General features: G+C 43.9%; 1 protein-coding gene and 20 non-coding genes across 21 annotated transcripts in view; 15 read left to right on the top strand and 6 right to left on the bottom strand.

Moving 5' to 3' along the window:
- trnav-aac lies at window positions 1–73 on the top strand. The gene has a single exon. It is a non-coding gene; the product is annotated as a tRNA-Val (tRNA).
- A 1,122-nt stretch (window positions 74–1,195) lies between these two features.
- trnav-aac lies at window positions 1,196–1,268 on the bottom strand. The gene has a single exon. It is a non-coding gene; the product is annotated as a tRNA-Val (tRNA).
- A 362-nt stretch (window positions 1,269–1,630) lies between these two features.
- Window positions 1,631–1,702, top strand: trnad-guc. The gene has a single exon. It is a non-coding gene; the product is annotated as a tRNA-Asp (tRNA).
- A 2,830-nt stretch (window positions 1,703–4,532) lies between these two features.
- Window positions 4,533–4,651, top strand: LOC124055841. The gene has a single exon (XR_006842831.1). It is a non-coding gene; the product is annotated as a 5S ribosomal RNA (ribosomal RNA).
- Window positions 4,652–5,302: 651 nt separating this feature from the next.
- trnav-cac lies at window positions 5,303–5,375 on the top strand. The gene has a single exon. It is a non-coding gene; the product is annotated as a tRNA-Val (tRNA).
- Window positions 5,376–6,161: 786 nt separating this feature from the next.
- Window positions 6,162–6,234, top strand: trnav-aac. The gene has a single exon. It is a non-coding gene; the product is annotated as a tRNA-Val (tRNA).
- A 921-nt stretch (window positions 6,235–7,155) lies between these two features.
- LOC124055839 lies at window positions 7,156–7,274 on the bottom strand. Its single transcript, XR_006842830.1, has one exon. It is a non-coding gene; the product is annotated as a 5S ribosomal RNA (ribosomal RNA).
- Window positions 7,275–7,589: 315 nt separating this feature from the next.
- Window positions 7,590–7,708, bottom strand: LOC124055854. Its single transcript, XR_006842844.1, has one exon. It is a non-coding gene; the product is annotated as a 5S ribosomal RNA (ribosomal RNA).
- A 575-nt stretch (window positions 7,709–8,283) lies between these two features.
- trnad-guc lies at window positions 8,284–8,355 on the top strand. Its single transcript has one exon. It is a non-coding gene; the product is annotated as a tRNA-Asp (tRNA).
- Window positions 8,356–11,183: 2,828 nt separating this feature from the next.
- On the top strand, window positions 11,184–11,302 carry LOC124055838. Its single transcript, XR_006842829.1, has one exon. It is a non-coding gene; the product is annotated as a 5S ribosomal RNA (ribosomal RNA).
- A 651-nt stretch (window positions 11,303–11,953) lies between these two features.
- Window positions 11,954–12,026, top strand: trnav-cac. The gene has a single exon. It is a non-coding gene; the product is annotated as a tRNA-Val (tRNA).
- A 786-nt stretch (window positions 12,027–12,812) lies between these two features.
- On the top strand, window positions 12,813–12,885 carry trnav-aac. The gene has a single exon. It is a non-coding gene; the product is annotated as a tRNA-Val (tRNA).
- Window positions 12,886–13,806: 921 nt separating this feature from the next.
- Window positions 13,807–13,925, bottom strand: LOC124055853. The gene has a single exon (XR_006842843.1). It is a non-coding gene; the product is annotated as a 5S ribosomal RNA (ribosomal RNA).
- Window positions 13,926–14,500: 575 nt separating this feature from the next.
- Window positions 14,501–14,572, top strand: trnad-guc. Its single transcript has one exon. It is a non-coding gene; the product is annotated as a tRNA-Asp (tRNA).
- Window positions 14,573–17,405: 2,833 nt separating this feature from the next.
- LOC124055837 lies at window positions 17,406–17,524 on the top strand. The gene has a single exon (XR_006842828.1). It is a non-coding gene; the product is annotated as a 5S ribosomal RNA (ribosomal RNA).
- A 651-nt stretch (window positions 17,525–18,175) lies between these two features.
- trnav-cac lies at window positions 18,176–18,248 on the top strand. Its single transcript has one exon. It is a non-coding gene; the product is annotated as a tRNA-Val (tRNA).
- Window positions 18,249–19,034: 786 nt separating this feature from the next.
- Window positions 19,035–19,107, top strand: trnav-aac. The gene has a single exon. It is a non-coding gene; the product is annotated as a tRNA-Val (tRNA).
- Window positions 19,108–20,028: 921 nt separating this feature from the next.
- Window positions 20,029–20,147, bottom strand: LOC124055856. Its single transcript, XR_006842846.1, has one exon. It is a non-coding gene; the product is annotated as a 5S ribosomal RNA (ribosomal RNA).
- Window positions 20,148–20,462: 315 nt separating this feature from the next.
- On the bottom strand, window positions 20,463–20,581 carry LOC124055859. Its single transcript, XR_006842848.1, has one exon. It is a non-coding gene; the product is annotated as a 5S ribosomal RNA (ribosomal RNA).
- Window positions 20,582–21,156: 575 nt separating this feature from the next.
- Window positions 21,157–21,228, top strand: trnad-guc. Its single transcript has one exon. It is a non-coding gene; the product is annotated as a tRNA-Asp (tRNA).
- A 1,623-nt stretch (window positions 21,229–22,851) lies between these two features.
- Window positions 22,852–24,079, top strand: part of chrm4a (cholinergic receptor, muscarinic 4a) — a 41,319-nt gene continuing 40,091 nt past the window's right edge. The window contains exon 1 of the mRNA XM_046382132.1: window positions 22,852–23,498. Within this exon, the coding sequence (XP_046238088.1) occupies window positions 23,028–23,498 (471 nt within the window). The 5' untranslated portion in view covers window positions 22,852–23,027. The remainder of the gene's footprint in view (window positions 23,499–24,079) is intronic.

Here is a 24,079-nt window from a genome sequence, read left to right as displayed (position 1 = left end):
GTTTCTGTAGTGTAGTGGTCATCACGTTCGCCTAACACGCGAAAGGTCCCCGGTTCGAAACCGGGCAGAAACAGCTCTCTTCGTTTCAGTTTACGATGAATATTGGTGTCAGTACATTATTTAAATTAACCGTATATGAGTTACACACAATATATGAACAAGATGCCGCTTCCCCTTGCTGAGTCACCGGACGGCTTGCCAGGATTTCTTCAAGGCCCACCGAAAGTCTTTCTCCGCCTTGCTAGCTCTAATTTGTTTTCTTATTTGCGGTTCAGTATACAGGTGCTTTCCGCCATGCACGCGCAAGAACTTGTACTTCTGCAAGTGCTCGTTTCACTATTTGACACTAATTAACCGATCTCATACACTTTTAACATGGCGCTGACAGAGGCTAAATGAGCGTACTTCCGGGAAACGACTGTGCCAACGACCGGGACGAGAGCTCGATGAGAGATTTTTAAGTGGATCCAGTCACAGTCGTCTTGTGTGTCGGAGCAGTTGTGTATCGGACAGTAAAAGCTGCAGGGACAAGAACCATAAACATCTATTATGCTAGAAACAGCCATTTGTTGAAAGAGCTCCATTGTAGCCTGTTTCGAACCCTCTTGCTGTCAAAATAAAAACAACAACGGCAACAAGAGCCGTATGGTTGCCTTCTCTGGTGACCGCAGAATTGCGACTAATTGCATTACTGCATTAACCAGACCATTGAACTAAACACAGCACCACATATGTGCAATAACCACCGACAATAACAATGCAGGGCAAAGGAAAGCACAATATTCTCTTCTCAAGTGGATTGAATAAGTAGCATAGAGTCTAATCAATGTGAACTGGTGAAACGAAGCAGTAGTTTTTGAGAAAAGTGGAAGTTGGTGACATTCCACAGCTGCCATTGTAGGTCTTTATGATCTAACTCTGCTCATTTCACCAAGGCTGGATCGCCACTGAAGAGCCAACAGCGCCCTCTGCTGGTTGTTCAGCACCTGTATACTGAACCGCAAATAAGAAAACAAATTAGAGCTAGCAAGGCGGAGAAAGACTTTCGGTGGGCCTTGAAGAAATCCTGGCAAGCCGTCCGGTGACTCAGCAAGGGGAAGCGGCATCTTGTTCATATATTGTGTGTAACTCATATACGGTTAATTTAAATAATGTACTGACACCAATATTCATCGTAAACTGAAACGAAGAGAGCTGTTTCTGCCCGGTTTCGAACCGGGGACCTTTCGCGCGTTAGGCGAACGTGATGACCACTACACTACAGAAACTGCTGTGAGCCGCTTTATTTGCGCGTGCACGGCTGAAAAGCACCTGTATACTTAACCAACTTTTTTCTAATGCCAATTTTACATGTTAAGGGTGTTTATTTTCCTTTTTGTCTGTTATTAACAATTCATACCCATAATGGATTTTGAGTTCAGATAGCCAAAGCTGGAAAAGGAAGAAGCGCTTAGGGGTGGGGACAGTAAACAGAATTAAAGATGCAGTGTCTGGGAGATTTCAACTGTGGGACCCGGCTAACACCTCCGCAATCTCCGTCACCAAGGTAAATACTTCCCATGGTGTCTCTGCATTCCCTCATGCAATGGCTGGAACAGCTGTGCAAGGCAGTGCAAGCAATGTACAGCCTTCCTCGTTAGTATAGTGGACAGTATCTCCGCCTGTCACGCGGAAGACCGGGGTTCGATTCCCCGACGGGGAGAAATGCCTTTGTTTTTGTACCGGCTGTTGATTGTTGAAGCTGCATTCTCTTTTCTTAGCCGTACGGGCCGTGGTTTCCTCCCTTTCCTCCATGTCCTGTGTTATATGCCGGTGCCGTTCTGACTTGATTTGCAATGTTGTTGTTGGGCGAATATCATCGCACACATTCTGTCAGAGAAGCCTAAAACTTTTTTCAGTAGTTTCAGTACCATTGCATGAATACAACAGCAGGAATCCAAACAGTGTTATTCACTCAGTAACATGTGATATACAAAACGCTCCCGGATGAATTCTGTGTAGGAAACTTGGGAATTCAGAGATCCCAAAAGTACCCCAACAAGAAGCACTTACTGCCTCCAGACTTCAAGTCAGTGCTTGTGTTTGGGTGATTTTGGGGACAAGTTTAGGCTTTTGGCTAGTCATGCAACGAATACTGTAAATACACAGCCTCAGTATTTGTCAGGTGACCAAGTCACAACAAAGACAACCCCAAAGAGAAGCACTTATGAACAAAGCAATCATCAGTGTCTCCATTTGAGGTGATCTGGATGTGATTTCCTTCTCTTATGCATTGGTAATATGCAGTCACCCCCCCAAAAGTGACATGTACTTATTTCAAAAGTCAAGTTAACGCCCGACAATACTACCCCAACAAATAGCACTTACTGCCTTCAGACTTCAAGTCAGTGCTTGTGTTTGGGTGATTTTGGGGACAAGTTTAGGCTTTTGGCTAGTCATGCAACAAATATTGTAAATACACAGCCTCAGTATTTGTCAGGTGACCAAGTCACAACAACCCCAAAGAGAAGCACTTATGAACAAAGCAATCATCAGTGTCTCCATTTGAGGTGATCTGGATGTGATTTCCTTCTCTTATGCATTGATCATATGCTTTCACCCCAAAAAGTGACATGGACTTAATTCAAAAGTCAAGTTAATGCCCGGCAATACTACCCCAACAAATAGCACTTACCGCATTCAGACTTCAAGTCAGTGCTTGTGTTTGGGTAATTTTGGGGACAAGTTTAGGCTTTTGGCTAGCCACGCAAAGAATAAACGCATAATATCTGCATTACTCCCGTGATTTAATTGTGGAAGAAGTAACAGCCACAAAGTGAAGCACTCATACAGACAACAATCAACCATGTCTCCATTTGAGCTACTCTAGATATAATTCCAGTTCCGTATGTTTGTAGATTTTTTGTCACATTCGACCGCCCCAACAAGTAGCACTTACAGAATTCGACTGTACTGTCAATGCTCAAGTTGGGCCAATCTTACAGACTGGCAGTGAGCAAGGGAATAAATTGTTTAGAGAGAAAGTTTCAGGTGTCAGCAAAAGTACCCCAACAAGTAGCACTTACTGCATTCAGAATTTAAGTCAGCGCTTGTGTTTGGGTATTGTTGATGACAAGTTTAGGCTTTTGGCTAGGCATGGCAATAATGAATTGAATGATCAGTCTTTCTATCCGAACAACAACATATCTGTTGACAAACTTACAACCAAGACAACCCCAAAGAGAAGCACTTATGCACACAACACTCATCTGTGTCTCTATTTGAGGTCATCTGGATGTGATTCCAATTTCATACAGCTGTAGATTTTGTCATAAGCCACATCCCCATCAAGTTGCACCTACTGAATTCAAGGTCCTGTCCAGTCGGTGCTTGCGTTTCTCTGTAGTCCCACTATTTGTCCGAGGCACCTGTGAGTTGAAGCAGTAGCACCAGAAGTGGTGGTTTTTGTACAGATTTGCCCCTCTTAAATACTGAATTCAGTTTCACAATGCCCGCCTCCTTTCAATACAATGGCAAGTAAACAATAGCAAGATCGAGCTCGATGAACTGACGACAATCATCTGAAATTCATGTTTGCCTTTGGCGGGTCGTAAGTGGTCAATCGGAGTCCAGTGAGTTGTAATGGTGCAAGTCGTTGCCACGTCATGGCTCCCGCTTGCACTTTCATCAGTTGTATTTTCCAAGTTTCTAAGCAATTCAAATAAGCACAGCTCCCACTGAATTAGTACTTCAAGCACACATTCTGTCAAAGAAGCCTAAAACTTTTTTCAGTAGTTTCAGTACCATTGCATGAATACAACAGCAGGAATCAGGAAACAGTGTTATTCACTCAGTAACATGTGATATACAAAACGCTCCCGGATGAATTCTGTGTAGGAAACTTGGGAATTCAGAGATCCCAAAAGTACCCCAACAAGAAGCACTTACTGCCTCCAGACTTCAAGTCAGTGCTTGTGTTTGGGTGATTTTGGGGACAAGTTTAGGCTTTTGGCTAGTCATGCAACAAATATTGTAAATACACAGCCTCAGTATTTGTCAGGTGACCAAGTCACAACAAAGACAACCCCAAAGAGAAGCACTTATGAACAAAGCAATCATCGGTGTCTCCATTTGAGGTGATCTGGATGTGATTTCCTTCTCTTATGCATTGGTCATATGCTTTCACCCCAAAAAGTGACATGTACTTAATTCAAAAGTCAAGTTAATGCCCGGCAATACTACCCCAACAAATAGCACTTACCGCTGTTGACTCTTCAGTGGAGATCCAGCCTTGATGAAATGAGCAGAGTTAGATCATAAAGACCTACAACGGCAGCTGTGGAATGTCACCAAGTTCCAGTTTTCTCAAGCACGATTGTTTCGTTTCACTAGTTCACATTGATTAGACTCTATGCTACTTGTAATCCACTTGAGAAGAGAATATTGTATATTCATTTAATATTCATTCTAATCGAAAGAATTATTTCATCTACGAAATTCAGACACATGATGCCATGGCATCTTTAAAAGGTCCTTTTAAATAAACATGTACAGCTTACGGCCATACCACCCTGAACACGCCCGATCTCGTCTGATCTCGGAAGCTAAGCAGGGTCGGGCCTGGTTAGTACTTGGATGGGAGACCGCCTGGGAATACCAGGTGCTGTAAGCTTTTTCTTGTCTCTTAACAACCAGCAGAGGGCGCCGTTGGCTCTTCAGTGGAGATCCAGCTTTGATGAAATGAGCAGAGTTAAATCAACAAACAGTGCGAGACTCACAACAGACGTGTTACTCAAACGGAGGCTTACCCAGTCTATGCATGCGTTCCTGTTTCCTGTTCCTGTTTGTGCATGCAAATGTTGAAGGGACAGTGAATGTAGCGGGCGGCGAGCAGAGATTCAGATTGACAGCACGCAATGAAGTGGCCCTGTTTAGTAGCAAATTTAAAGTATAGGTCACCGTTGTGATATAGTAAAGCCTGCTGCATCTCAAGACCAAGTGGAGCTCCCGTGTGTTGCTTCCCCAACTGCTGTGAAAGTGAAGGGGATTAACCTCAAAGTCAGCAACATCAACTTCGGCCCTGGAGGTAAACAAGCCTGTCGTGTGCTTTCTGACCATGGAGGAACGGTTAACACAGCGCACAGGACCCAGTCATAACGAGGGAGAAGAAAACTTTGATTAGACAAGCAGCAGAACTCTTGATGGCAAATAATTGTTCATTAAAAAACATCCTGAACATGTAAAAGTGCTTCCGGCATTAAAAATGTTTGCGGTTCAGTTTACGGGTACTTTGAGCCACACCGAGGAGGGCTAGGTGGCTGTGGTTTCCGTAGTGTAGTGGTTATCACGTTCGCCTCACACGCGAAAGGTCCCCGGTTCGAAACCGGGCGGAAACATGTTGCAATAGGTTTGTGGTACTGAAGTTTTTCCGTGCTAACTCCAATTATCGCACCGATTACACAGTGTAGTCAACCTGTTGCTGCCTGTTAACCCTTTCGGTGCTGGTTTTCGACACCGAGACTTTAAAAAGCTGCAGCTTGAAAGATAAAGTCATACTGTCAATGAGAAAACGCTTTCGCCTTTATTCCATTTAGCACTATAAGTAAGCAACTTTCAACTTCGATTTCCTCAAATACTTTGAACGGGAACTTTGGGTTAGCATTAAAGTATTGCACGTTAGACAGCTACTGGTGGGGAAACAAGATCGGTGGCGATATTTAGTTTGATGTAATATTGCAAATTGTCGCAATCTGGGGCTTCAGCACTCACAGGGTCAACAGAAAGCTCAACCTAACCGCCACTTGGATGCATTTGACGCAGAAATGAATGGTGTTTACTTGAACAATCAGGAGCAGATATAACTTAACTCTCCCCGTCGGGGAATCGAACCCCACCACAGGCGGAGATACTGTCCCCTATACTAACGAGGAAGATTATACTCTGCATGCGCTGCCTTGCACAGCTGTTCCAGCCATTGCACGGGGGGCTGCAGAGACACCATGGGAAGCATTTACCTTGGTGATGGAGATTGCGGAGATGTTAGCCGGGTTAATAACAGACAAAAAGGGGAAAAAATCCTTAACATGTAACATTAATATGTCCACTGGCATTAGAAAAAAGCTTGTGGTTTAGTATACAGTTGCTTTTCAGCCGTGCACGCGCAAATAAAGCGGCTCACAGCAGTTTCTGTAGTGTAGTGGTCATCACGTTCGCCTAACACGCGAAAGGTCCCCGGTTCGAAACCGGGCAGAAACAGCTCTCTTCGTTTCAGTTTACGATGAATATTGGTGTCAGTACATTATTTAAATTAACCGTATATGAGTTACACACAATATATGAACAAGATGCCGCTTCCCCTTGCTGAGTCACCGGACGGCTTGCCAGGATTTCTTCAAGGCCCACCGAAAGTCTTTCTCCGCCTTGCTAGCTCTAATTTGTTTTCTTATTTGCGGTTCAGTATACAGGTGCTTTCCGCCATGCACGCGCAAGAACTTGTACTTCTGCAAGTGCTCGTTTCACTATTTGACACTAATTAACCGATCTCATACACTTTTAACATGGCGCTGACAGAGGCTAAATGAGCGTACTTCCGGGAAACGACTGTGCCAACGACCGGGACGAGAGCTCGATGAGAGATTTTTAAGTGGATCCAGTCACAGTCGTCTTGTGTGTCGGAGCAGTTGTGTATCGGACAGTAAAAGCTGCAGGGACAAGAACCATAAACATCTATTATGCTAGAAACAGCCATTTGTTGAAAGAGCTCCATTGTAGCCTGTTTCGAACCCTCTTGCTGTCAAAATAAAAACAACAACGGCAACAAGAGCCGTATGGTTGCCTTCTCTGGTGACCGCAGAATTGCGACTAATTGCATTACTGCATTAACCAGACCATTGAACTAAACACAGCACCACATATGTGCAATAACCACCGACAATAACAATGCAGGGCAAAGGAAAGCACAATATTCTCTTCTCAAGTGGATTGAATAAGTAGCATAGAGTCTAATCAATGTGAACTGGTGAAACGAAGCAGTAGTTTTTGAGAAAAGTGGAAGTTGGTGACATTCCACAGCTGCCATTGTAGGTCTTTATGATCTAACTCTGCTCATTTCACCAAGGCTGGATCGCCACTGAAGAGCCAACAGCGCCCTCTGCTGGTTGTTGAGAGGTATGAAAAAGCTTACAGCACCTGGTATTCCCAGGCGGTCTCCCATCCAAGTACTAACCAGGCCCGACCCTGCTTAGCTTCCGAGATCAGACGAGATCGGGCGTGTTCAGGGTGGTATGGCCGTAAGCTGCACACGCTTATTTAAAAGGACCTTTTAAAGATGCCATGGCATCATGTATCTGAATTCTGCAGATGAAATAATTCCTCTGATTACAATGAATATTGAACCAATATACAACATTCTCGTCTCAAGTGGATGGGATCAGTACCATAGTCCAATCAATGTGAACTAGTGAAACGAAGCAGTAGTTCTTGTGAAAACTGGAAGTTGGTGACGTTCCACAGCTGCCGTTGTAGGTCTTTATGATTTTACTCTGCTCATTTCTTCAAGGCTGTCGCTCCACTGAAGAGCGCCCTCTGCTGGTTGCTAAGAGAAGTGAAAAAGCTTACAGCACCTGGTATTCCCAGGCGGTCTCCCATCCAAGTACTAACCAGGCCCGACCCTGCTTAGCTTCCGAGATCGGACGAGATCGGGCGTGTTCAGGGTGGTGTGGCCGTAAGCTAACACTGCTGCTACAAAGAGGCTTTTTAAAGAGGCCGTGGCATCATATATCTGAATTTGGAAGATGAAATAATTCTTCCGATTAGAATGAATATTAGTAACTCAAATGATGTACTGACACCAATATTCACCGTAAACTGAAACAAAGAGAGCTGTTTCTGCCCGGTTTCCAACCGGAGACCTTTCGCACGTTAGGCGAACGCACTACAGAAACTGCTGACCACCACGTTGCTCGCGCGTGCATGGCTGAAAGCACCTGTATACTTAACCAACTTTTTTCTAATGCCAATTTTACATGTTAAGGGTGTTTATTTTCCTTTTTGTCTGTTATTAACAATTCATACCCATAATGGATTTTGAGTTCAGATAGCCAAAGCTGGAAAAGGAAGAAGCGCTTAGGGGTGGGGACAGTAAACAGAATTAAAGATGCAGTGTCTGGGAGATTTCAACTGTGGGACCCGGCTAACACCTCCGCAATCTCCGTCACCAAGGTAAATACTTCCCATGGTGTCTCTGCATTCCCTCATGCAATGGCTGGAACAGCTGTGCAAGGCAGTGCAAGCAATGTACAGCCTTCCTCGTTAGTATAGTGGACAGTATCTCCGCCTGTCACGCGGAAGACCGGGGTTCGATTCCCCGACGGGGAGAAATGCCTTTGTTTTTGTACCGGCTGTTGATTGTTGAAGCTGCATTCTCTTTTCTTAGCCGTACGGGCCGTGGTTTCCTCCCTTTCCTCCATGTCCTGTGTTATATGCCGGTGCCGTTCTGACTTGATTTGCAATGTTGTTGTTGGGCGAATATCATCGCACACATTCTGTCAAAGAAGCCTAAAACTTTTTTCAGTAGTTTCAGTACCACTGCATGAATACAACAGCAGGAATCCAAACAGTGTTATTCACTCAGTAACATGTGATATACAAAACGCTCCCGGATGAATTCTGTGTAGGAAACTTGGGAATTCAGAGATCCCAAAAGTACCCCAACAAGAAGCACTTACTGCCTCCAGACTTCAAGTCAGTGCTTGTGTTTGGGTGATTTTGGGGACAAGTTTAGGCTTTTGGCTAGTCATGCAACGAATACTGTAAATACACAGCCTCAGTATTTGTCAGGTGACCAAGTCACAACAAAGACAACCCCAAAGAGAAGCACTTATGAACAAAGCAATCATCAGTGTCTCCATTTGAGGTGATCTGGATGTGATTTCCTTCTCTTATGCATTGGTAATATGCAGTCACCCCCCCAAAAGTGACATGTACTTATTTCAAAAGTCAAGTTAACGCCCGACAATACTACCCCAACAAATAGCACTTACTGCCTTCAGACTTCAAGTCAGTGCTTGTGTTTGGGTGATTTTGGGGACAAGTTTAGGCTTTTGGCTAGTCATGCAACGAATACTGTAAATACACAGCCTCGGTATTTGTCAGGTGACCAAGTCACAACAACCCCAAAGAGAAGCACTTATGAACAAAGCAATCATCAGTGTCTCCATTTGAGGTGATCTGGATGTGATTTCCTTCTCTTATGCATTGATCATATGCTTTCACCCCAAAAAGTGACATGGACTTAATTCAAAAGTCAAGTTAATGCCCGGCAATACTACCCCAACAAATAGCACTTACTGCCTTCAGACTTCAAGTCAGTGCTTGTGTTTGGGTAATTTTGGGGACAAGTTGAGGCTTTTGGCTAGCCACGCAAAGAATAAAAGCATAATATCTGCATTACTCTCGTGATTTAATTGTGGAAGAAGTAACAGCCACAAAGTGAAGCACTCATACAGACAACAATCAACCATGTCTCCATTTGAGCTACTCTAGATATAATTCCAGTTCCGTATGTTTGTAGATTTTTTGTCACATTCGACCGCCCCAACAAGTAGCACTTACAGAATTCGACTGTACTGTCAATGCTCAAGTTGGGCCAATCTTACAGACTGGCAGTGAGCAAGGGAATAAATTGTTTAGAGAGAAAGTTTCAGGTGTCAGCAAAAGTACCCCAACAAGTAGCACTTACTGCATTCAGAATTTAAGTCAGCGCTTGTGTTTGGGTATTGTTGATGACAAGTTTAGGCTTTTGGCTAGGCATGGCAATAATGAATTGAATGATCAGTCTTTCTATCCGAACAACAATATATCTGTTGACAAACTTACAACCAAGACAACCCCAAAGAGAAGCACTTATGCACACAACACTCATCTGTGTCTCTATTTGAGGTCATCTGGATGTGATTCCAATTTCATGCAGCTGTAGATTTTGTCATAAGCCACATCCCCATCAAGTTGCACCTACTGAATTCAAGGTCCTGTCCAGTCGGTGCTTGCGTTTCTCTGTAGTCCCACTATTTGTCCGAGGCACCTGTGAGTTGAAGCAGTAGCACCAGAAGTGGTGGTTTTTGTACAGATTTGCCCCTCTTAAATACTGAATTCAGTTTCACAATGCCCGCCTCCTTTCAATACAATGGCAAGTAAACAATAGCAAGATCGAGCTCGATGAACTGACGACAATCATCTGAAATTCATGTTTGCCTTTGGCGGGTCGTAAGTGGTCAATCGGAGTCCAGTGAGTTGTAATGGTGCAAGTCGTTGCCACGTCATGGCTCCCGCTTGCACTTTCATCAGTTGTATTTTCCAAGTTTCTAAGCAATTCAAATAAGCACAGCTCCCACTGAATTAGTACTTCAAGCACACATTCTGTCAAAGAAGCCTAAAACTTTTTTCAGTAGTTTCAGTACCACTGCATGAATACAACAGCAGGAATCCAAACAGTGTTATTCACTCAGTAACATGTGATATACAAAACGCTCCCGGATGAATTCTGTGTAGGAAACTTGGGAATTCAGAGATCCCAAAAGTACCCCAACAAGAAGCACTTACTGCCTCCAGACTTCAAGTCAGTGCTTGTGTTTGGGTGATTTTGGGGACAAGTTTAGGCTTTTGGCTAGTCATGCAACGAATATTGTAAATACACAGCCTCAGTATTTGTCAGGTGACCAAGTCACAACAAAGACAACCCCAAAGAGAAGCACTTATGAACAAAGCAATCATCGGTGTCTCCATTTGAGGTGATCTGGATGTGATTTCCTTCTCTTATGCATTGGTCATATGCTTTCACCCCAAAAAGTGACATGTACTTAATTCAAAAGTCAAGTTAATGCCCGGCAATACTACCCCAACAAATAGCACTTACCGCTGTTGACTCTTCAGTGGAGATCCAGCCTTGATGAAATGAGCAGAGTTAGATCATAAAGACCTACAACGGCAGCTGTGGAATGTCACCAAGTTCCAGTTTTCTCAAGCACGATTGTTTCGTTTCACTAGTTCACATTGATTAGACTCTATGCTACTTGTAATCCACTTGAGAAGAGAATATTGTATATTCATTTAATATTCATTCTAATCGAAAGAATTATTTCATCTACGAAATTCAGACACATGATGCCATGGCATCTTTAAAAGGTCCTTTTAAATAAACATGTACAGCTTACGGCCATACCACCCTGAACACGCCCGATCTCGTCTGATCTCGGAAGCTAAGCAGGGTCGGGCCTGGTTAGTACTTGGATGGGAGACCGCCTGGGAATACCAGGTGCTGTAAGCTTTTTCTTGTCTCTTAACAACCAGCAGAGGGCGCCGTTGGCTCTTCAGTGGAGATCCAGCTTTGATGAAATGAGCAGAGTTAAATCAACAAACAGTGCGAGACTCACAACAGACGTGTTACTCAAACGGAGGCTTACCCAGTCTATGCATGCGTTCCTGTTTCCTGTTCCTGTTTGTGCATGCAAATGTTGAAGGGACAGTGAATGTAGCGGGCGGCGAGCAGAGATTCAGATTGACAGCACGCAATGAAGTGGCCCTGTTTAGTAGCAAATTTAAAGTATAGGTCACCGTTGTGATATAGTAAAGCCTGCTGCATCTCAAGACCAAGTGGAGCTCCCGTGTGTTGCTTCCCCAACTGCTGTGAAAGTGAAGGGGATTAACCTCAAAGTCAGCAACATCAACTTCGGCCCTGGAGGTAAACAAGCCTGTCGTGTGCTTTCTGACCATGGAGGAACGGTTAACACAGCGCACAGGACCCAGTCATAACGAGGGAGAAGAAAACTTTGATTAGACAAGCAGCAGAACTCTTGATGGCTAATAATTGTTCATTAAAAAACATCCTGAACATGTAAAAGTGCTTCCGGCATTAAAAATGTTTGCGGTTCAGTTTACGGGTACTTTGAGCCACACCGAGGAGGGCTAGGTGGCTGTGGTTTCCGTAGTGTAGTGGTTATCACGTTCGCCTCACACGCGAAAGGTCCCCGGTTCGAAACCGGGCGGAAACATGTTGCAATAGGTTTGTGGTACTGAAGTTTTTCCGTGCTAACTCCAATTATCGCACCGATTACACAGTGTAGTCAACCTGTTGCTGCCTGTTAACCCTTTCGGTGCTGGTTTTCGACACCGAGACTTTAAAAAGCTGCAGCTTGAAAGATAAAGTCATACTGTCAATGAGAAAACGCTTTCGCCTTTATTCCATTTAGCACTATAAGTAAGCAACTTTCAACTTCGATTTCCTCAAATACTTTGAACGGGAACTTTGGGTTAGCATTAAAGTATTGCACGTTAGACAGCTACTGGTGGGGAAACAAGATCGGTGGCGATATTTAGTTTGATGTAATATTGCAAATTGTCGCAATCTGGGGCTTCAGCACTCACAGGGTCAACAGAAAGCTCAACCTAACCGCCACTTGGATGCATTTGACGCAGAAATGAATGGTGTTTACTTGAACAATCAGGAGCAGATATAACTTAACTCTCCCCGTCGGGGAATCGAACCCCACCACAGGCGGAGATACTGTCCCCTATACTAACGAGGAAGATTATACTCTGCATGCGCTGCCTTGCACAGCTGTTCCAGCCATTGCACGGGGGGCTGCAGAGACACCATGGGAAGCATTTACCTTGGTGATGGAGATTGCGGAGATGTTAGCCGGGTTAATAACAGACAAAAAGGGGAAAAAATCCTTAACATGTAACATTAATATGTCCACTGGCATTAGAAAAAAGCTTGTGGTTTAGTATACAGTTGCTTTTCAGCCGTGCACGCGCAAATAAAGCGGCTCACAGCAGTTTCTGTAGTGTAGTGGTCATCACGTTCGCCTAACACGCGAAAGGTCCCCGGTTCGAAACCGGGCAGAAACAGCTCTCTTCGTTTCAGTTTACGATGAATATTGGTGTCAGTACATTATTTAAATTAACCGTATATGAGTTACACACAATATATGAACAAGATGCCGCTTCCCCTTGCTGAGTCACCGGACGGCTTGCCAGGATTTCTTCAAGGCCCACCGAAAGTCTTTCTCCGCCTTGCTAGCTCTAATTTGTTTTCTTATTTGCGGTTCAGTATACAGGTGCTTTCCGCCATGCACGCGCAAGAACTTGTACTTCTGCAAGTGCTCGTTTCACTATTTGACACTAATTAACCGATCTCATACACTTTTAACATGGCGCTGACAGAGGCTAAATGAGCGTACTTCCGGGAAACGACTGTGCCAACGACCGGGACGAGAGCTCGATGAGAGATTTTTAAGTGGATCCAGTCACAGTCGTCTTGTGTGTCGGAGCAGTTGTGTATCGGACAGTAAAAGCTGCAGGGACAAGAACCATAAACATCTATTATGCTAGAAACAGCCATTTGTTGAAAGAGCTCCATTGTAGTCTGTTTCGAACCCTCTTGCTGTCAAAATAAAAACAACAACGGCAACAAGAGCCGTATGGTTGCCTTCTCTGGTGACCGCAGAATTGCGACTAATTGCATTACTGCATTAACCAGACCATTGAACTAAACACAGCACCACATATGTGCAATAACCACCGACAATAACAATGCAGGGCAAAGGAAAGCACAATATTCTCTTCTCAAGTGGATTGAATAAGTAGCATAGAGTCTAATCAATGTGAACTGGTGAAACGAAGCAGTAGTTTTTGAGAAAAGTGGAAGTTGGTGACATTCCACAGCTGCCATTGTAGGTCTTTATGATCTAACTCTGCTCATTTCACCAAGGCTGGATCGCCACTGAAGAGCCAACAGCGCCCTCTGCTGGTTGTTGAGAGGTATGAAAAAGCTTACAGCACCTGGTATTCCCAGGCGGTCTCCCATCCAAGTACTAACCAGGCCCGACCCTGCTTAGCTTCCGAGATCGGACGAGATCGGGCGTGTTCAGGGTGGTGTGGCCGTAAGCTAACACTGCTGCTACAAAGAGGCTTTTTAAAGAGGCCGTGGCATCATATATCTGAATTTGGAAGATGAAATAATTCTTCCGATTAGAATGAATATTAGTAACTCAAATGATGTACTGACACCAATATTCACCGTAAACTGAAACAAAGAGAGCTGTTTCTGCCCGGTTTCCAACCGGAGACCTTTCGCACGTTAGGCGAACGCACTACAGAAACTGCTGACCACCACGTTGCTCGCGCGTGCATGGCTGAAAGCACCTGTATACTTAACCAACTTTTTTCTAATGCCAATTTTACATGTTAAGGGTGTTTATTTTCCTTTTTGTCTGTTATTAACAATTCATACCCATAATGGATTTTGAGTTCAGATAGCCAAAGCTGGAAAAGGAAGAAGCGCTTAGGGGTGGGGACAGTAAACAGAATTAAAGATGCAGTGTCTGGGAGATTTCAACTGTGGGACCCGGCTAACACCTCCGCAATCTCCGTCACCAAGGTAAATACTTCCCATGGTGTCTCTGCATTCCCTCATGCAATGGCTGGAACAGCTGTGCAAGGCAGTGCAAGCAATGTACAGCCTTCCTCGTTAGTATAGTGGACAGTATCTCCGCCTGTCACGCGGAAGACCGGGGTTCGATTCCCCGACGGGGAGAAATGCCTTTGTTTTTGTACCGGCTGTTGATTGTTGAAGCTGCATTCTCTTTTCTTAGCCGTACGGGCCGTGGTTTCCTCCCTTTCCTCCATGTCCTGTGTTATATGCCGGTGCCGTTCTGACTTGATTTGCAATGTTGTTGTTGGGCGAATATCATCGCACACATTCTGTCAAAGAAGCCTAAAACTTTTTTCAGTAGTTTCAGTACCACTGCATGAATACAACAGCAGGAATCCAAACAGTGTTATTCACTCAGTAACATGTGATATACAAAACGCTCCCGGATGAATTCTGTGTAGGAAACTTGGGAATTCAGAGATCCCAAAAGTACCCCAACAAGAAGCACTTACTGCCTCCAGACTTCAAGTCAGTGCTTGTGTTTGGGTGATTTTGGGGACAAGTTTAGGCTTTTGGCTAGTCATGCAACGAATACTGTAAATACACAGCCTCAGTATTTGTCAGGTGACCAAGTCACAACAAAGACAACCCCAAAGAGAAGCACTTATGAACAAAGCAATCATCAGTGTCTCCATTTGAGGTGATCTGGATGTGATTTCCTTCTCTTATGCATTGGTCATATGCAGTCACCCCCCCCCAAAAGTGACATGTACTTATTTCAAAAGTCAAGTTAATGCCCGACAATACTACCCCAACAAATAGCACTTACTGCCTTCAGACTTCAAGTCAGTGCTTGTGTTTGGGTGATTTTGGGGACAAGTTTAGGCTTTTGGCTAGTCATGCAACGAATACTGTAAATACACAGCCTCAGTATTTGTCAGGTGACCAAGTCACAAAGACAACCCCAAAGAGAAGCACTTATGAACAAAGCAATCATCAGTGTCTCCATTTGAGGTGATCTGGATGTGATTTCCTTCTCTTATGCATTGGTCATATGCTTTCACCCCAAAAAGTGACATGTACTTAATTCAAAAGTCAAGTTAATGCCCGGCAATACTACCCCAACAAATAGCACTTACTGCATTCAGACTTCAAGTCAGTGCTTGTGTTTGGGTAATTTTGGGGACAAGTTTAGGCTTTTGGCTAGCCACGCAAAGAATAAACGCATAATATCTGCATTACTCCCATGATTTAATTGTGGAAGAAGTAACAGCCACAAAGTGAAGCACTCATACAGACAACAATCAACCATGTCTCCATTTGAGCTACTCTAGATATAATTCCAGTTCCGTATGTTTGTAGATTTTTTGTCACATTCGACCGCCCCAACAAGTAGCACTTACAGAATTCGACTGTACTGTCAATGCTCAAGTTGGGCCAATCTTACAGACTGGCAGTGAGCAAGGGAATAAATTGTTTAGAGAGAAAGTTTCAGGTGTCAGCAAAAGTACCCCAACAAGTAGCACTTACTGCATTCAGAATTTAAGTCAGCGCTTGTGTTTGGGTATTGTTGATGACAAGTTTAGGCTTTTGGCTAGGCATGGCAATAATGAATTGAATGATCAGTCTTTCTATCCGAACAACAACAGATCTGTTGACAAACTTACAACCAAGACAACCCCAAAGAGAAGCACTTATGCACACAACACTCATCTGTGTCTCTATTTGAGGTCATCTGGATGTGATTCCAATTTCATACAGCTGTAGATTTTGTCATAAGCCACATCCCCATCAAGTTGCACCTACTGAATTCAAGGTCCTGTCCAGTCGGTGCTTGCGTTTCTCTGTAGTCCCACTATTTGTCCGAGGCACCTGTGAGTTGAAGCAGTAGCACCAGAAGTGGTGGTTTTTGTACAGATTTGCCCCTCTTAAATACTGAATTCAGTTTCACAATGCCCGCCTCCTTTCAATACAATGGCAAGTAAACAATAGCAAGATCGAGCTCGATGAACTGACGACAATCATCTGAAATTCATGTTTGCCTTTGGCGGGTCGTAAGTGGTCAATCGGAGTCCAGTGAGTTGTAATGGTGCAAGTCGTTGCCACGTCATGGCTCCCGCTTGCACTTTCATCAGTTGTATTTTCCAAGTTTCTAAGCAATTCAAATAAGCACAGCTCCCACTGAATTAGTACTTCAAGCACACATTCTGTCAAAGAAGCCTAAAACTTCTTTCAGTAGTTTCAGTACCACTGCATGAATACAACAGCAGGAATCCAAACAGTGTTATTCACTCAGTAACATGTGATATACAAAACGCTCCCGGATGAATTCTGTGTAGGAAACTTGGGAATTCAGAGATCCCAAAAGTACCCCAACAAGAAGCACTTACTGCCTCCAGACTTCAAGTCAGTGCTTGTGTTTGGGTGATTTTGGGGACAAGTTTAGGCTTTTGGCTAGTCATGCAACAAATATTGTAAATACACAGCCTCAGTATTTGTCAGGTGACCAAGTCACAACAAAGACAACCCCAAAGAGAAGCACTTATGAACAAAGCAATCATCAGTGTCTCCATTTGAGGTGATCTGGATGTGATTTCCTTCTCTTATGCATTGGTCATATGCTTTCACCCCAAAAAGTGACATGTACTTAATTCAAAAGTCAAGTTAATGCCCGGCAATACTACCCCAACAAATAGCACTGACCGCTGTTGACTCTTCAGTGGAGATCCAGCCTTGATGAAATGAGCAGAGTTAGATCATAAAGACCTACAACGGCAGCTGTGGAATGTCACCAAGTTCCAGTTTTCTCAAGCACGATTGTTTCGTTTCACTAGTTCACATTGATTAGACTCTATGCTACTTGTAATCCACTTGAGAAGAGAATATTGTATATTCATTTAATATTCATTCTAATCGAAAGAATTATTTCATCTACGAAATTCAGACACATGATGCCATGGCATCTTTAAAAGGTCCTTTTAAATAAACATGTACAGCTTACGGCCATACCACCCTGAACACGCCCGATCTCGTCTGATCTCGGAAGCTAAGCAGGGTCGGGCCTGGTTAGTACTTGGATGGGAGACCGCCTGGGAATACCAGGTGCTGTAAGCTTTTTCTTGTCTCTTAACAACCAGCAGAGGGCGCCGTTGGCTCTTCAGTGGAGATCCAGCTTTGATGAAATGAGCAGAGTTAAATCAACAAACAGTGCGAGACTCACAACAGACGTGTTACTCAAACGGAGGCTTACCCAGTCTATGCATGCGTTCCTGTTTCCTGTTCCTGTTTGTGCATGCAAATGTTGAAGGGACAGTGAATGTAGCGGGCGGCGAGCAGAGATTCAGATTGACAGCACGCAATGAAGTGGCCCTGTTTAGTAGCAAATTTAAAGTATAGGTCACCGTTGTGATATAGTAAAGCCTGCTGCATCTCAAGACCAAGTGGAGCTCCCGTGTGTTGCTTCCCCAACTGCTGTGAAAGTGAAGGGGATTAACCTCAAAGTCAGCAACATCAACTTCGGCCCTGGAGGTAAACAAGCCTGTCGTGTGCTTTCTGACCATGGAGGAACGGTTAACACAGCGCACAGGACCCAGTCATAACGAGGGAGAAGAAAACTTTGATTAGACAAGCAGCAGAACTCTTGATGGCAAATAATTGTTCATTAAAAAACATCCTGAACATGTAAAAGTGCTTCCGGCATTAAAAATGTTTGCGGTTCAGTTTACGGGTACTTTGAGCCACACCGAGGAGGGCTAGGTGGCTGTGGTTTCCGTAGTGTAGTGGTTATCACGTTCGCCTCACACGCGAAAGGTCCCCGGTTCGAAACCGGGCGGAAACATGTTGCAATAGGTTTGTGGTACTGAAGTTTTTCCGTGCTAACTCCAATTATCGCACCGATTACACAGTGTAGTCAACCTGTTGCTGCCTGTTAACCCTTTCGGTGCTGGTTTTCGACACCGAGACTTTAAAAAGCTGCAGCTTGAAAGATAAAGTCATACTGTCAATGAGAAAACGCTTTCGCCTTTATTCCATTTAGCACTATAAGTAAGCAACTTTCAACTTCGATTTCCTCAAATACTTTGAACGGGAACTTTGGGTTAGCATTAAAGTATTGCACGTTAGACAGCTACTGGTGGGGAAACAAGATCGGTGGCGATATTTAGTTTGATGTAATATTGCAAATTGTCGCAATCTGGGGCTTCAGCACTCACAGGGTCAACAGAAAGCTCAACCTAACCGCCACTTGGATGCATTTGACGCAGAAATGAATGGTGTTTACTTGAACAATCAGGAGCAGATATAACTTAACTCTCCCCGTCGGGGAATCGAACCCCACCACAGGCGGAGATACTGTCCCCTATACTAACGAGGAAGATTATACTCTGCATGCGCTGCCTTGCACAGCTGTTCCAGCCATTGCACGGGGGGCTGCAGAGACACCATGGGAAGCATTTACCTTGGTGATGGAGATTGCGGAGATGTTAGCCGGGTTAATAACAGACAAAAAGGGGAAAAAATCCTTAACATGTAACATTAATATGTCCACTGGCATTAGAAAAAAGCTTGTGGTTTAGTATACAGTTGCTTTTCAGCCGTGCACGCGCAAATAAAGCGGCTCACAGCAGTTTCTGTAGTGTAGTGGTCATCACGTTCGCCTAACACGCGAAAGGTCCCCGGTTCGAAACCGGGCAGAAACAGCTCTCTTCGTTTCAGTTTACGATGAATATTGGTGTCAGTACATTATTTAAATTAACCGTATATGAGTTACACACAATATATGAACAAGATGCCGCTTCCCCTTGCTGAGTCACCGGACGGCTTGCCAGGATTTCTTCAAGGCCCACCGAAAGTCTTTCTCCGCCTTGCTAGCTCTAATTTGTTTTCTTATTTGCGGTTCAGTATACAGGTGCTTTCCGCCATGCACGCGCAAGAACTTGTACTTCTGCAAGTGCTCGTTTCACTATTTGACACTAATTAACCGATCTCATACACTTTTAACATGGCGCTGACAGAGGGTAAATGAGCGTACTTCCGGGAAACGACTGTGCCAACGACCGGGACGAGAGCTCGATGAGAGATTTTTAAGTGGATCCAGTCACAGTCGTCTTGTGTGTCGGAGCAGTTGTGTATCGGACAGTAAAAGCTGCAGGGACAAGAACCATAAACATCTATTATGCTAGAAACAGCCATTTGTTGAAAGAGCTCCATTGTAGCCTGTTTCGAACCCTCTTGCTGTCAAAATAAAAACAACAACGGCAACAAGAGCCGTATGGTTGCCTTCTCTGGTGACCGCAGAATTGCGACTAATTGCATTACTGCATTAACCAGACCATTGAACTAAACACAGCACCACATATGTGCAATAACCACCGACAATAACAATGCAGGGCAAAGGAAAGCACAATATTCTCTTCTCAAGTGGATTGAATAAGTAGCATAGAGTCTAATCAATGTGAACTGGTGAAACGAAGCAGTAGTTTTTGAGAAAAGTGGAAGTTGGTGACATTCCACAGCTGCCATTGTAGGTCTTTATGATCTAACTCTGCTCATTTCACCAAGGCTGGATCGCCACTGAAGAGCCAACAGCGCCCTCTGCTGGTTGTTGAGAGGTATGAAAAAGCTTACAGCACCCGGTATTCCCAGGCGGTCTCCCATCCAAGTACTAACCAGGCCCGACCCTGCTTAGATTCCGAGATCAGACGAGATCGGGCGTGTTCAGGGTGGTATGGCCGTAAGCTGCACACGCTTATTTAAAAGGACCTTTTAAAGATGCCATGGCATCATGTATCTGAATTCTGCAGATGAAATAATTCCTCTGATTACAATGAACATTGAACCAATATACAACATTCTCGTCTCAAGTGGATGGGATCAGTACCATAGTCCAATCAATGTGAACTAGTGAAACGAAGCAGTAGTTCTTGTGAAAACTGGAAGTTGGTGACGTTCCACAGCTGCCGTTGTAGGTCTTTATGATTTTACTCTGCTCATTTCTTCAAGGCTGTCGCTCCACTGAAGAGCGCCCTCTGCTGGTTGCTAAGAGAAGTGAAAAAGCTTACAGCACCTGGTATTCCCAGGCGGTCTCCCATCCAAGTACTAACCAGGCCCGACCCTGCTTAGCTTCCGAGATCGGACGAGATCGGGCGTGTTCAGGGTGGTATGGCCGTAAGCGAACACTGCTACTACAAAGAGGCTTTTTAAAGAGGCCGTGGCATCATATATCTGAATTTGGAAGATGAAATAATTCTTCCGATTAGAATGAATATTAGTAACTCAAATGATGTACTGACACCAATATTCACCGTAAACTGAAACAAAGAGAGCTGTTTCTGCCCGGTTTCCAACCGGAGACCTTTCGCACGTTAGGCGAACGCACTACAGAAACTGCTGACCACCACGTTGCTCGCGCGTGCATGGCTGAAAGCACCTGTATACTTAACCAACTTTTTTCTAATGCCAATTTTACATGTTAAGGGTGTTTATTTTCCTTTTTGTCTGTTATTAACAATTCATACCCATAATGGATTTTGAGTTCAGATAGCCAAAGCTGGAAAAGGAAGAAGCGCTTAGGGGTGGGGACAGTAAACAGAATTAAAGATGCAGTGTCTGGGAGATTTCAACTGTGGGACCCGGCTAACACCTCCGCAATCTCCGTCACCAAGGTAAATACTTCCCATGGTGTCTCTGCATTCCCTCATGCAATGGCTGGAACAGCTGTGCAAGGCAGTGCAAGCAGTGTATAGCCTTCCTCGTTAGTATAGTGGACAGTATCTCCGCCTGTCACGCGGAAGACCGGGGTTCGATTCCCCGACGGGGAGAAATGCCATTGTTTTTGTACCGGCTGTTGATTGTTGAAGCTGCATTCTCTTTTCTTAGCCGTACGGGCCGTGGTTTCCTCCCTTTCCTCCATGTCCTGTGTTATATGCCGGTGCCGTTCTGACTTGATTTGCAATGTTGTTGTTGGGCGAATATCATCGCACACATTCTGTCAGAGAAGCCTAAAACTTTTTTCAGTAGTTTCAGTACCATTGCATGAATACAACAGCAGGAATCCAAACAGTGTTATTCACTCAGTAACATGTGATATACAAAACGCTCCCGGATGAATTCTGTGTAGGAAACTTGGGAATTCAGAGATCCCAAAAGTACCCCAACAAGAAGCACTTACTGCCTCCAGACTTCAAGTCAGTGCTTGTGTTTGGGTGATTTTGGGGACAAGTTTAGGCTTTTGGCTAGTCATGCAACGAATATTGTAAATACACAGCCTCAGTATTTGTCAGGTGACCAAGTCACAACAAAGACAACCCCAAAGAGAAGCACTTATGAACAAAGCAATCATCGGTGTCTCCATTTGAGGTGATCTGGATGTGATTTCCTTCTCTTATGCATTGGTAATATGCAGTCACCCCCCCCAAAAGTGACATGTACTTATTTCAAAAGTCAAGTTAATGCCCGACAATACTACCCCAACAAATAGCACTTACTGCATTCAGACTTCAAGTCAGTGCTTGTGTTTGGGTGATTTTGGGGACAAGTTTAGGCTTTTGGCTAGCCACGCAAAGAATAAACGCATAATATCTGCATTACTCCCATGATTTAATTGTGGAAGAAGTAACAGCCACAAAGTGAAGCACTCATACAGACAATAATCAACCATGTCTCCATTTGAGCTACTCTAGATGTAATTCCAGTTACGTATGTTTGTAGATTTTTTGTCACATTCGACCGCCCCAACAAGTAGCACTGCAGGCCTGCAGGCGACTCATGTGGTCCTTGGTGCCTGCGGTCACCGTGTTGGTGACCCCTGCTCTAGAAGCTTTCCCACAACAAGCAACTGGGCAGCAGGTAAGTGTGTGGTCAAACAACTTAACTTGATATCCAACGTAGAAACAAGCAAGGTGAGTGCTTGTGGAGAAGAGTGGAATTCAAACAGCAAATCCATAGCAAAGACTGGACTGAATGACTGGGAAGGCAGTGAACCTGAACACAGAAAAATAGATGAGGAACACAGGAACACCCAGCTCTGCTCGGGAATGGCTCAGAAGGAGACCACGCACACACACACTCAAACAACAGCAGGGTGAGGGGAGAGGGAGGAAAAAACACAGGAAAAAACAACTGAACTAAACCCGACAGTTCATTTTTGTAATACATATTTTCTACAATATAAGTCTAAAACTGGACTATAACTTATTTTTCAAATGTCAGGTGTTTTCAACTTTCAAAAAAGAGGCTCTTTCAAGAAGTATTTTTCCACATTTCCACATTTTTCCACACTTCATTATCATCATCATCATCATCATCATCACATTAGACACCTCTATAATCTATGTTGTTGCTAATCCAACTACTTTGATGTCATCAGCAAATTGCTCTTATTTAACCTCTTGGCTCTTGCCAAAGAAGTCAAGGCCAATTATAGGACACCAATCACTGTGACAAAGATGATAACTGCAATTATATAGCCAATATTTGCCTTCGTCTCTTTTTTTTTCTTTCAGGGTCATTGATCAACCAACCAGCTGACCAGTTCTCCAATGCCTCATGCAATGATTCAACATACTGCTCTCCTGTGGATGATGGAGTCGAGGCACCAAGTCCATATAAAGCTCTGGAGATGCTATTTATTGCTCTGGTTACAGGCTCTCTGAGCTTTGTGACTGTTACGGGAAATATTCTAGTCATGCTGTCCATCAAAGTAAACCGCCACCTACAAACTGTCAATAACTATTTCTTATTTTCACTGGCATGCGCTGACTTGATCATTGGTGTTTTCAGCATGAATTTGTACACAGTGTACATCATTGTTGGCTACTGGCCCCTTGGGCCAGTGGTCTGTGACTTGTGGCTGGCTTTAGATTATGTTGTCTCAAACGCTTCAGTGATGAATTTATTGATCATCAGCTTTGATCGCTATTTCTGTGTGACTAAACCTCTGACATATCCAACAAGAAGGACAACTAAGATGGCAGGGTTAATGATTGCAGCAGCATGGATCATGTCATTCATTTTGTGGGCTCCTGCCATCTTGTTCTGGCAGTTCATCGTTGGACAGCGAACAGTGCCGCCTGGAGAGTGTTATATTCAGGTACAGTAATAAAACTTCACATTTAGGCAACTACAGCAGGAAAGAAAGAAATATAGTAAAACACATTCACTGTCTACCAAACTGTACATACTGGCCCTTCACATTTCTCCTTAATTAAAATTAACTAATTAAAAGTGGAAAAGAAGTGAAGGACAAAGGTAGATGGTAGATGGTCATCCCTGTCTCCATCTTGCCTTGCTAGCTTTTAGCCTTGGTAGCTGCTCCTCCAACTGTGAATGGCTTTGGTCTGGTGTTCACAGACAGCTGATATTGTTTGTCTTCAATCAGTTACAGGCCCACTTTTCTTGCAATTTCAGCAATGTAGTGTAGTTCCCAAGTTAATTTCTCACATATATGCCTACTAATTTCAAGAATGAACTTCTATGGAAGCCTTGGCAAAGGACATAGTTAGTGGTTAAATATTTAGATAAAGACACTTTTTGTTGGTCTTTGCCAGTATGTCTCATACTCTGTCCCCCTAATAAATATGTGTGAATGAGCACAAAATATTACACCTTTAACATAATGCAGTGCAGTAAAATACTGCCACTAATTAAATCAATTCAATTCAGGACCCGACT

The sequence above is a fragment of the Scatophagus argus genome, chromosome 24 (assembly GCF_020382885.2).
Source record: "Scatophagus argus isolate fScaArg1 chromosome 24, fScaArg1.pri, whole genome shotgun sequence".
NCBI classification, from domain to species: domain Eukaryota; kingdom Metazoa; phylum Chordata; class Actinopteri; family Scatophagidae; genus Scatophagus; species Scatophagus argus.
The sequence above is the reverse complement of the archived record's forward strand: the minus strand, read 5'-3'. Positions and strand labels throughout refer to the sequence as shown.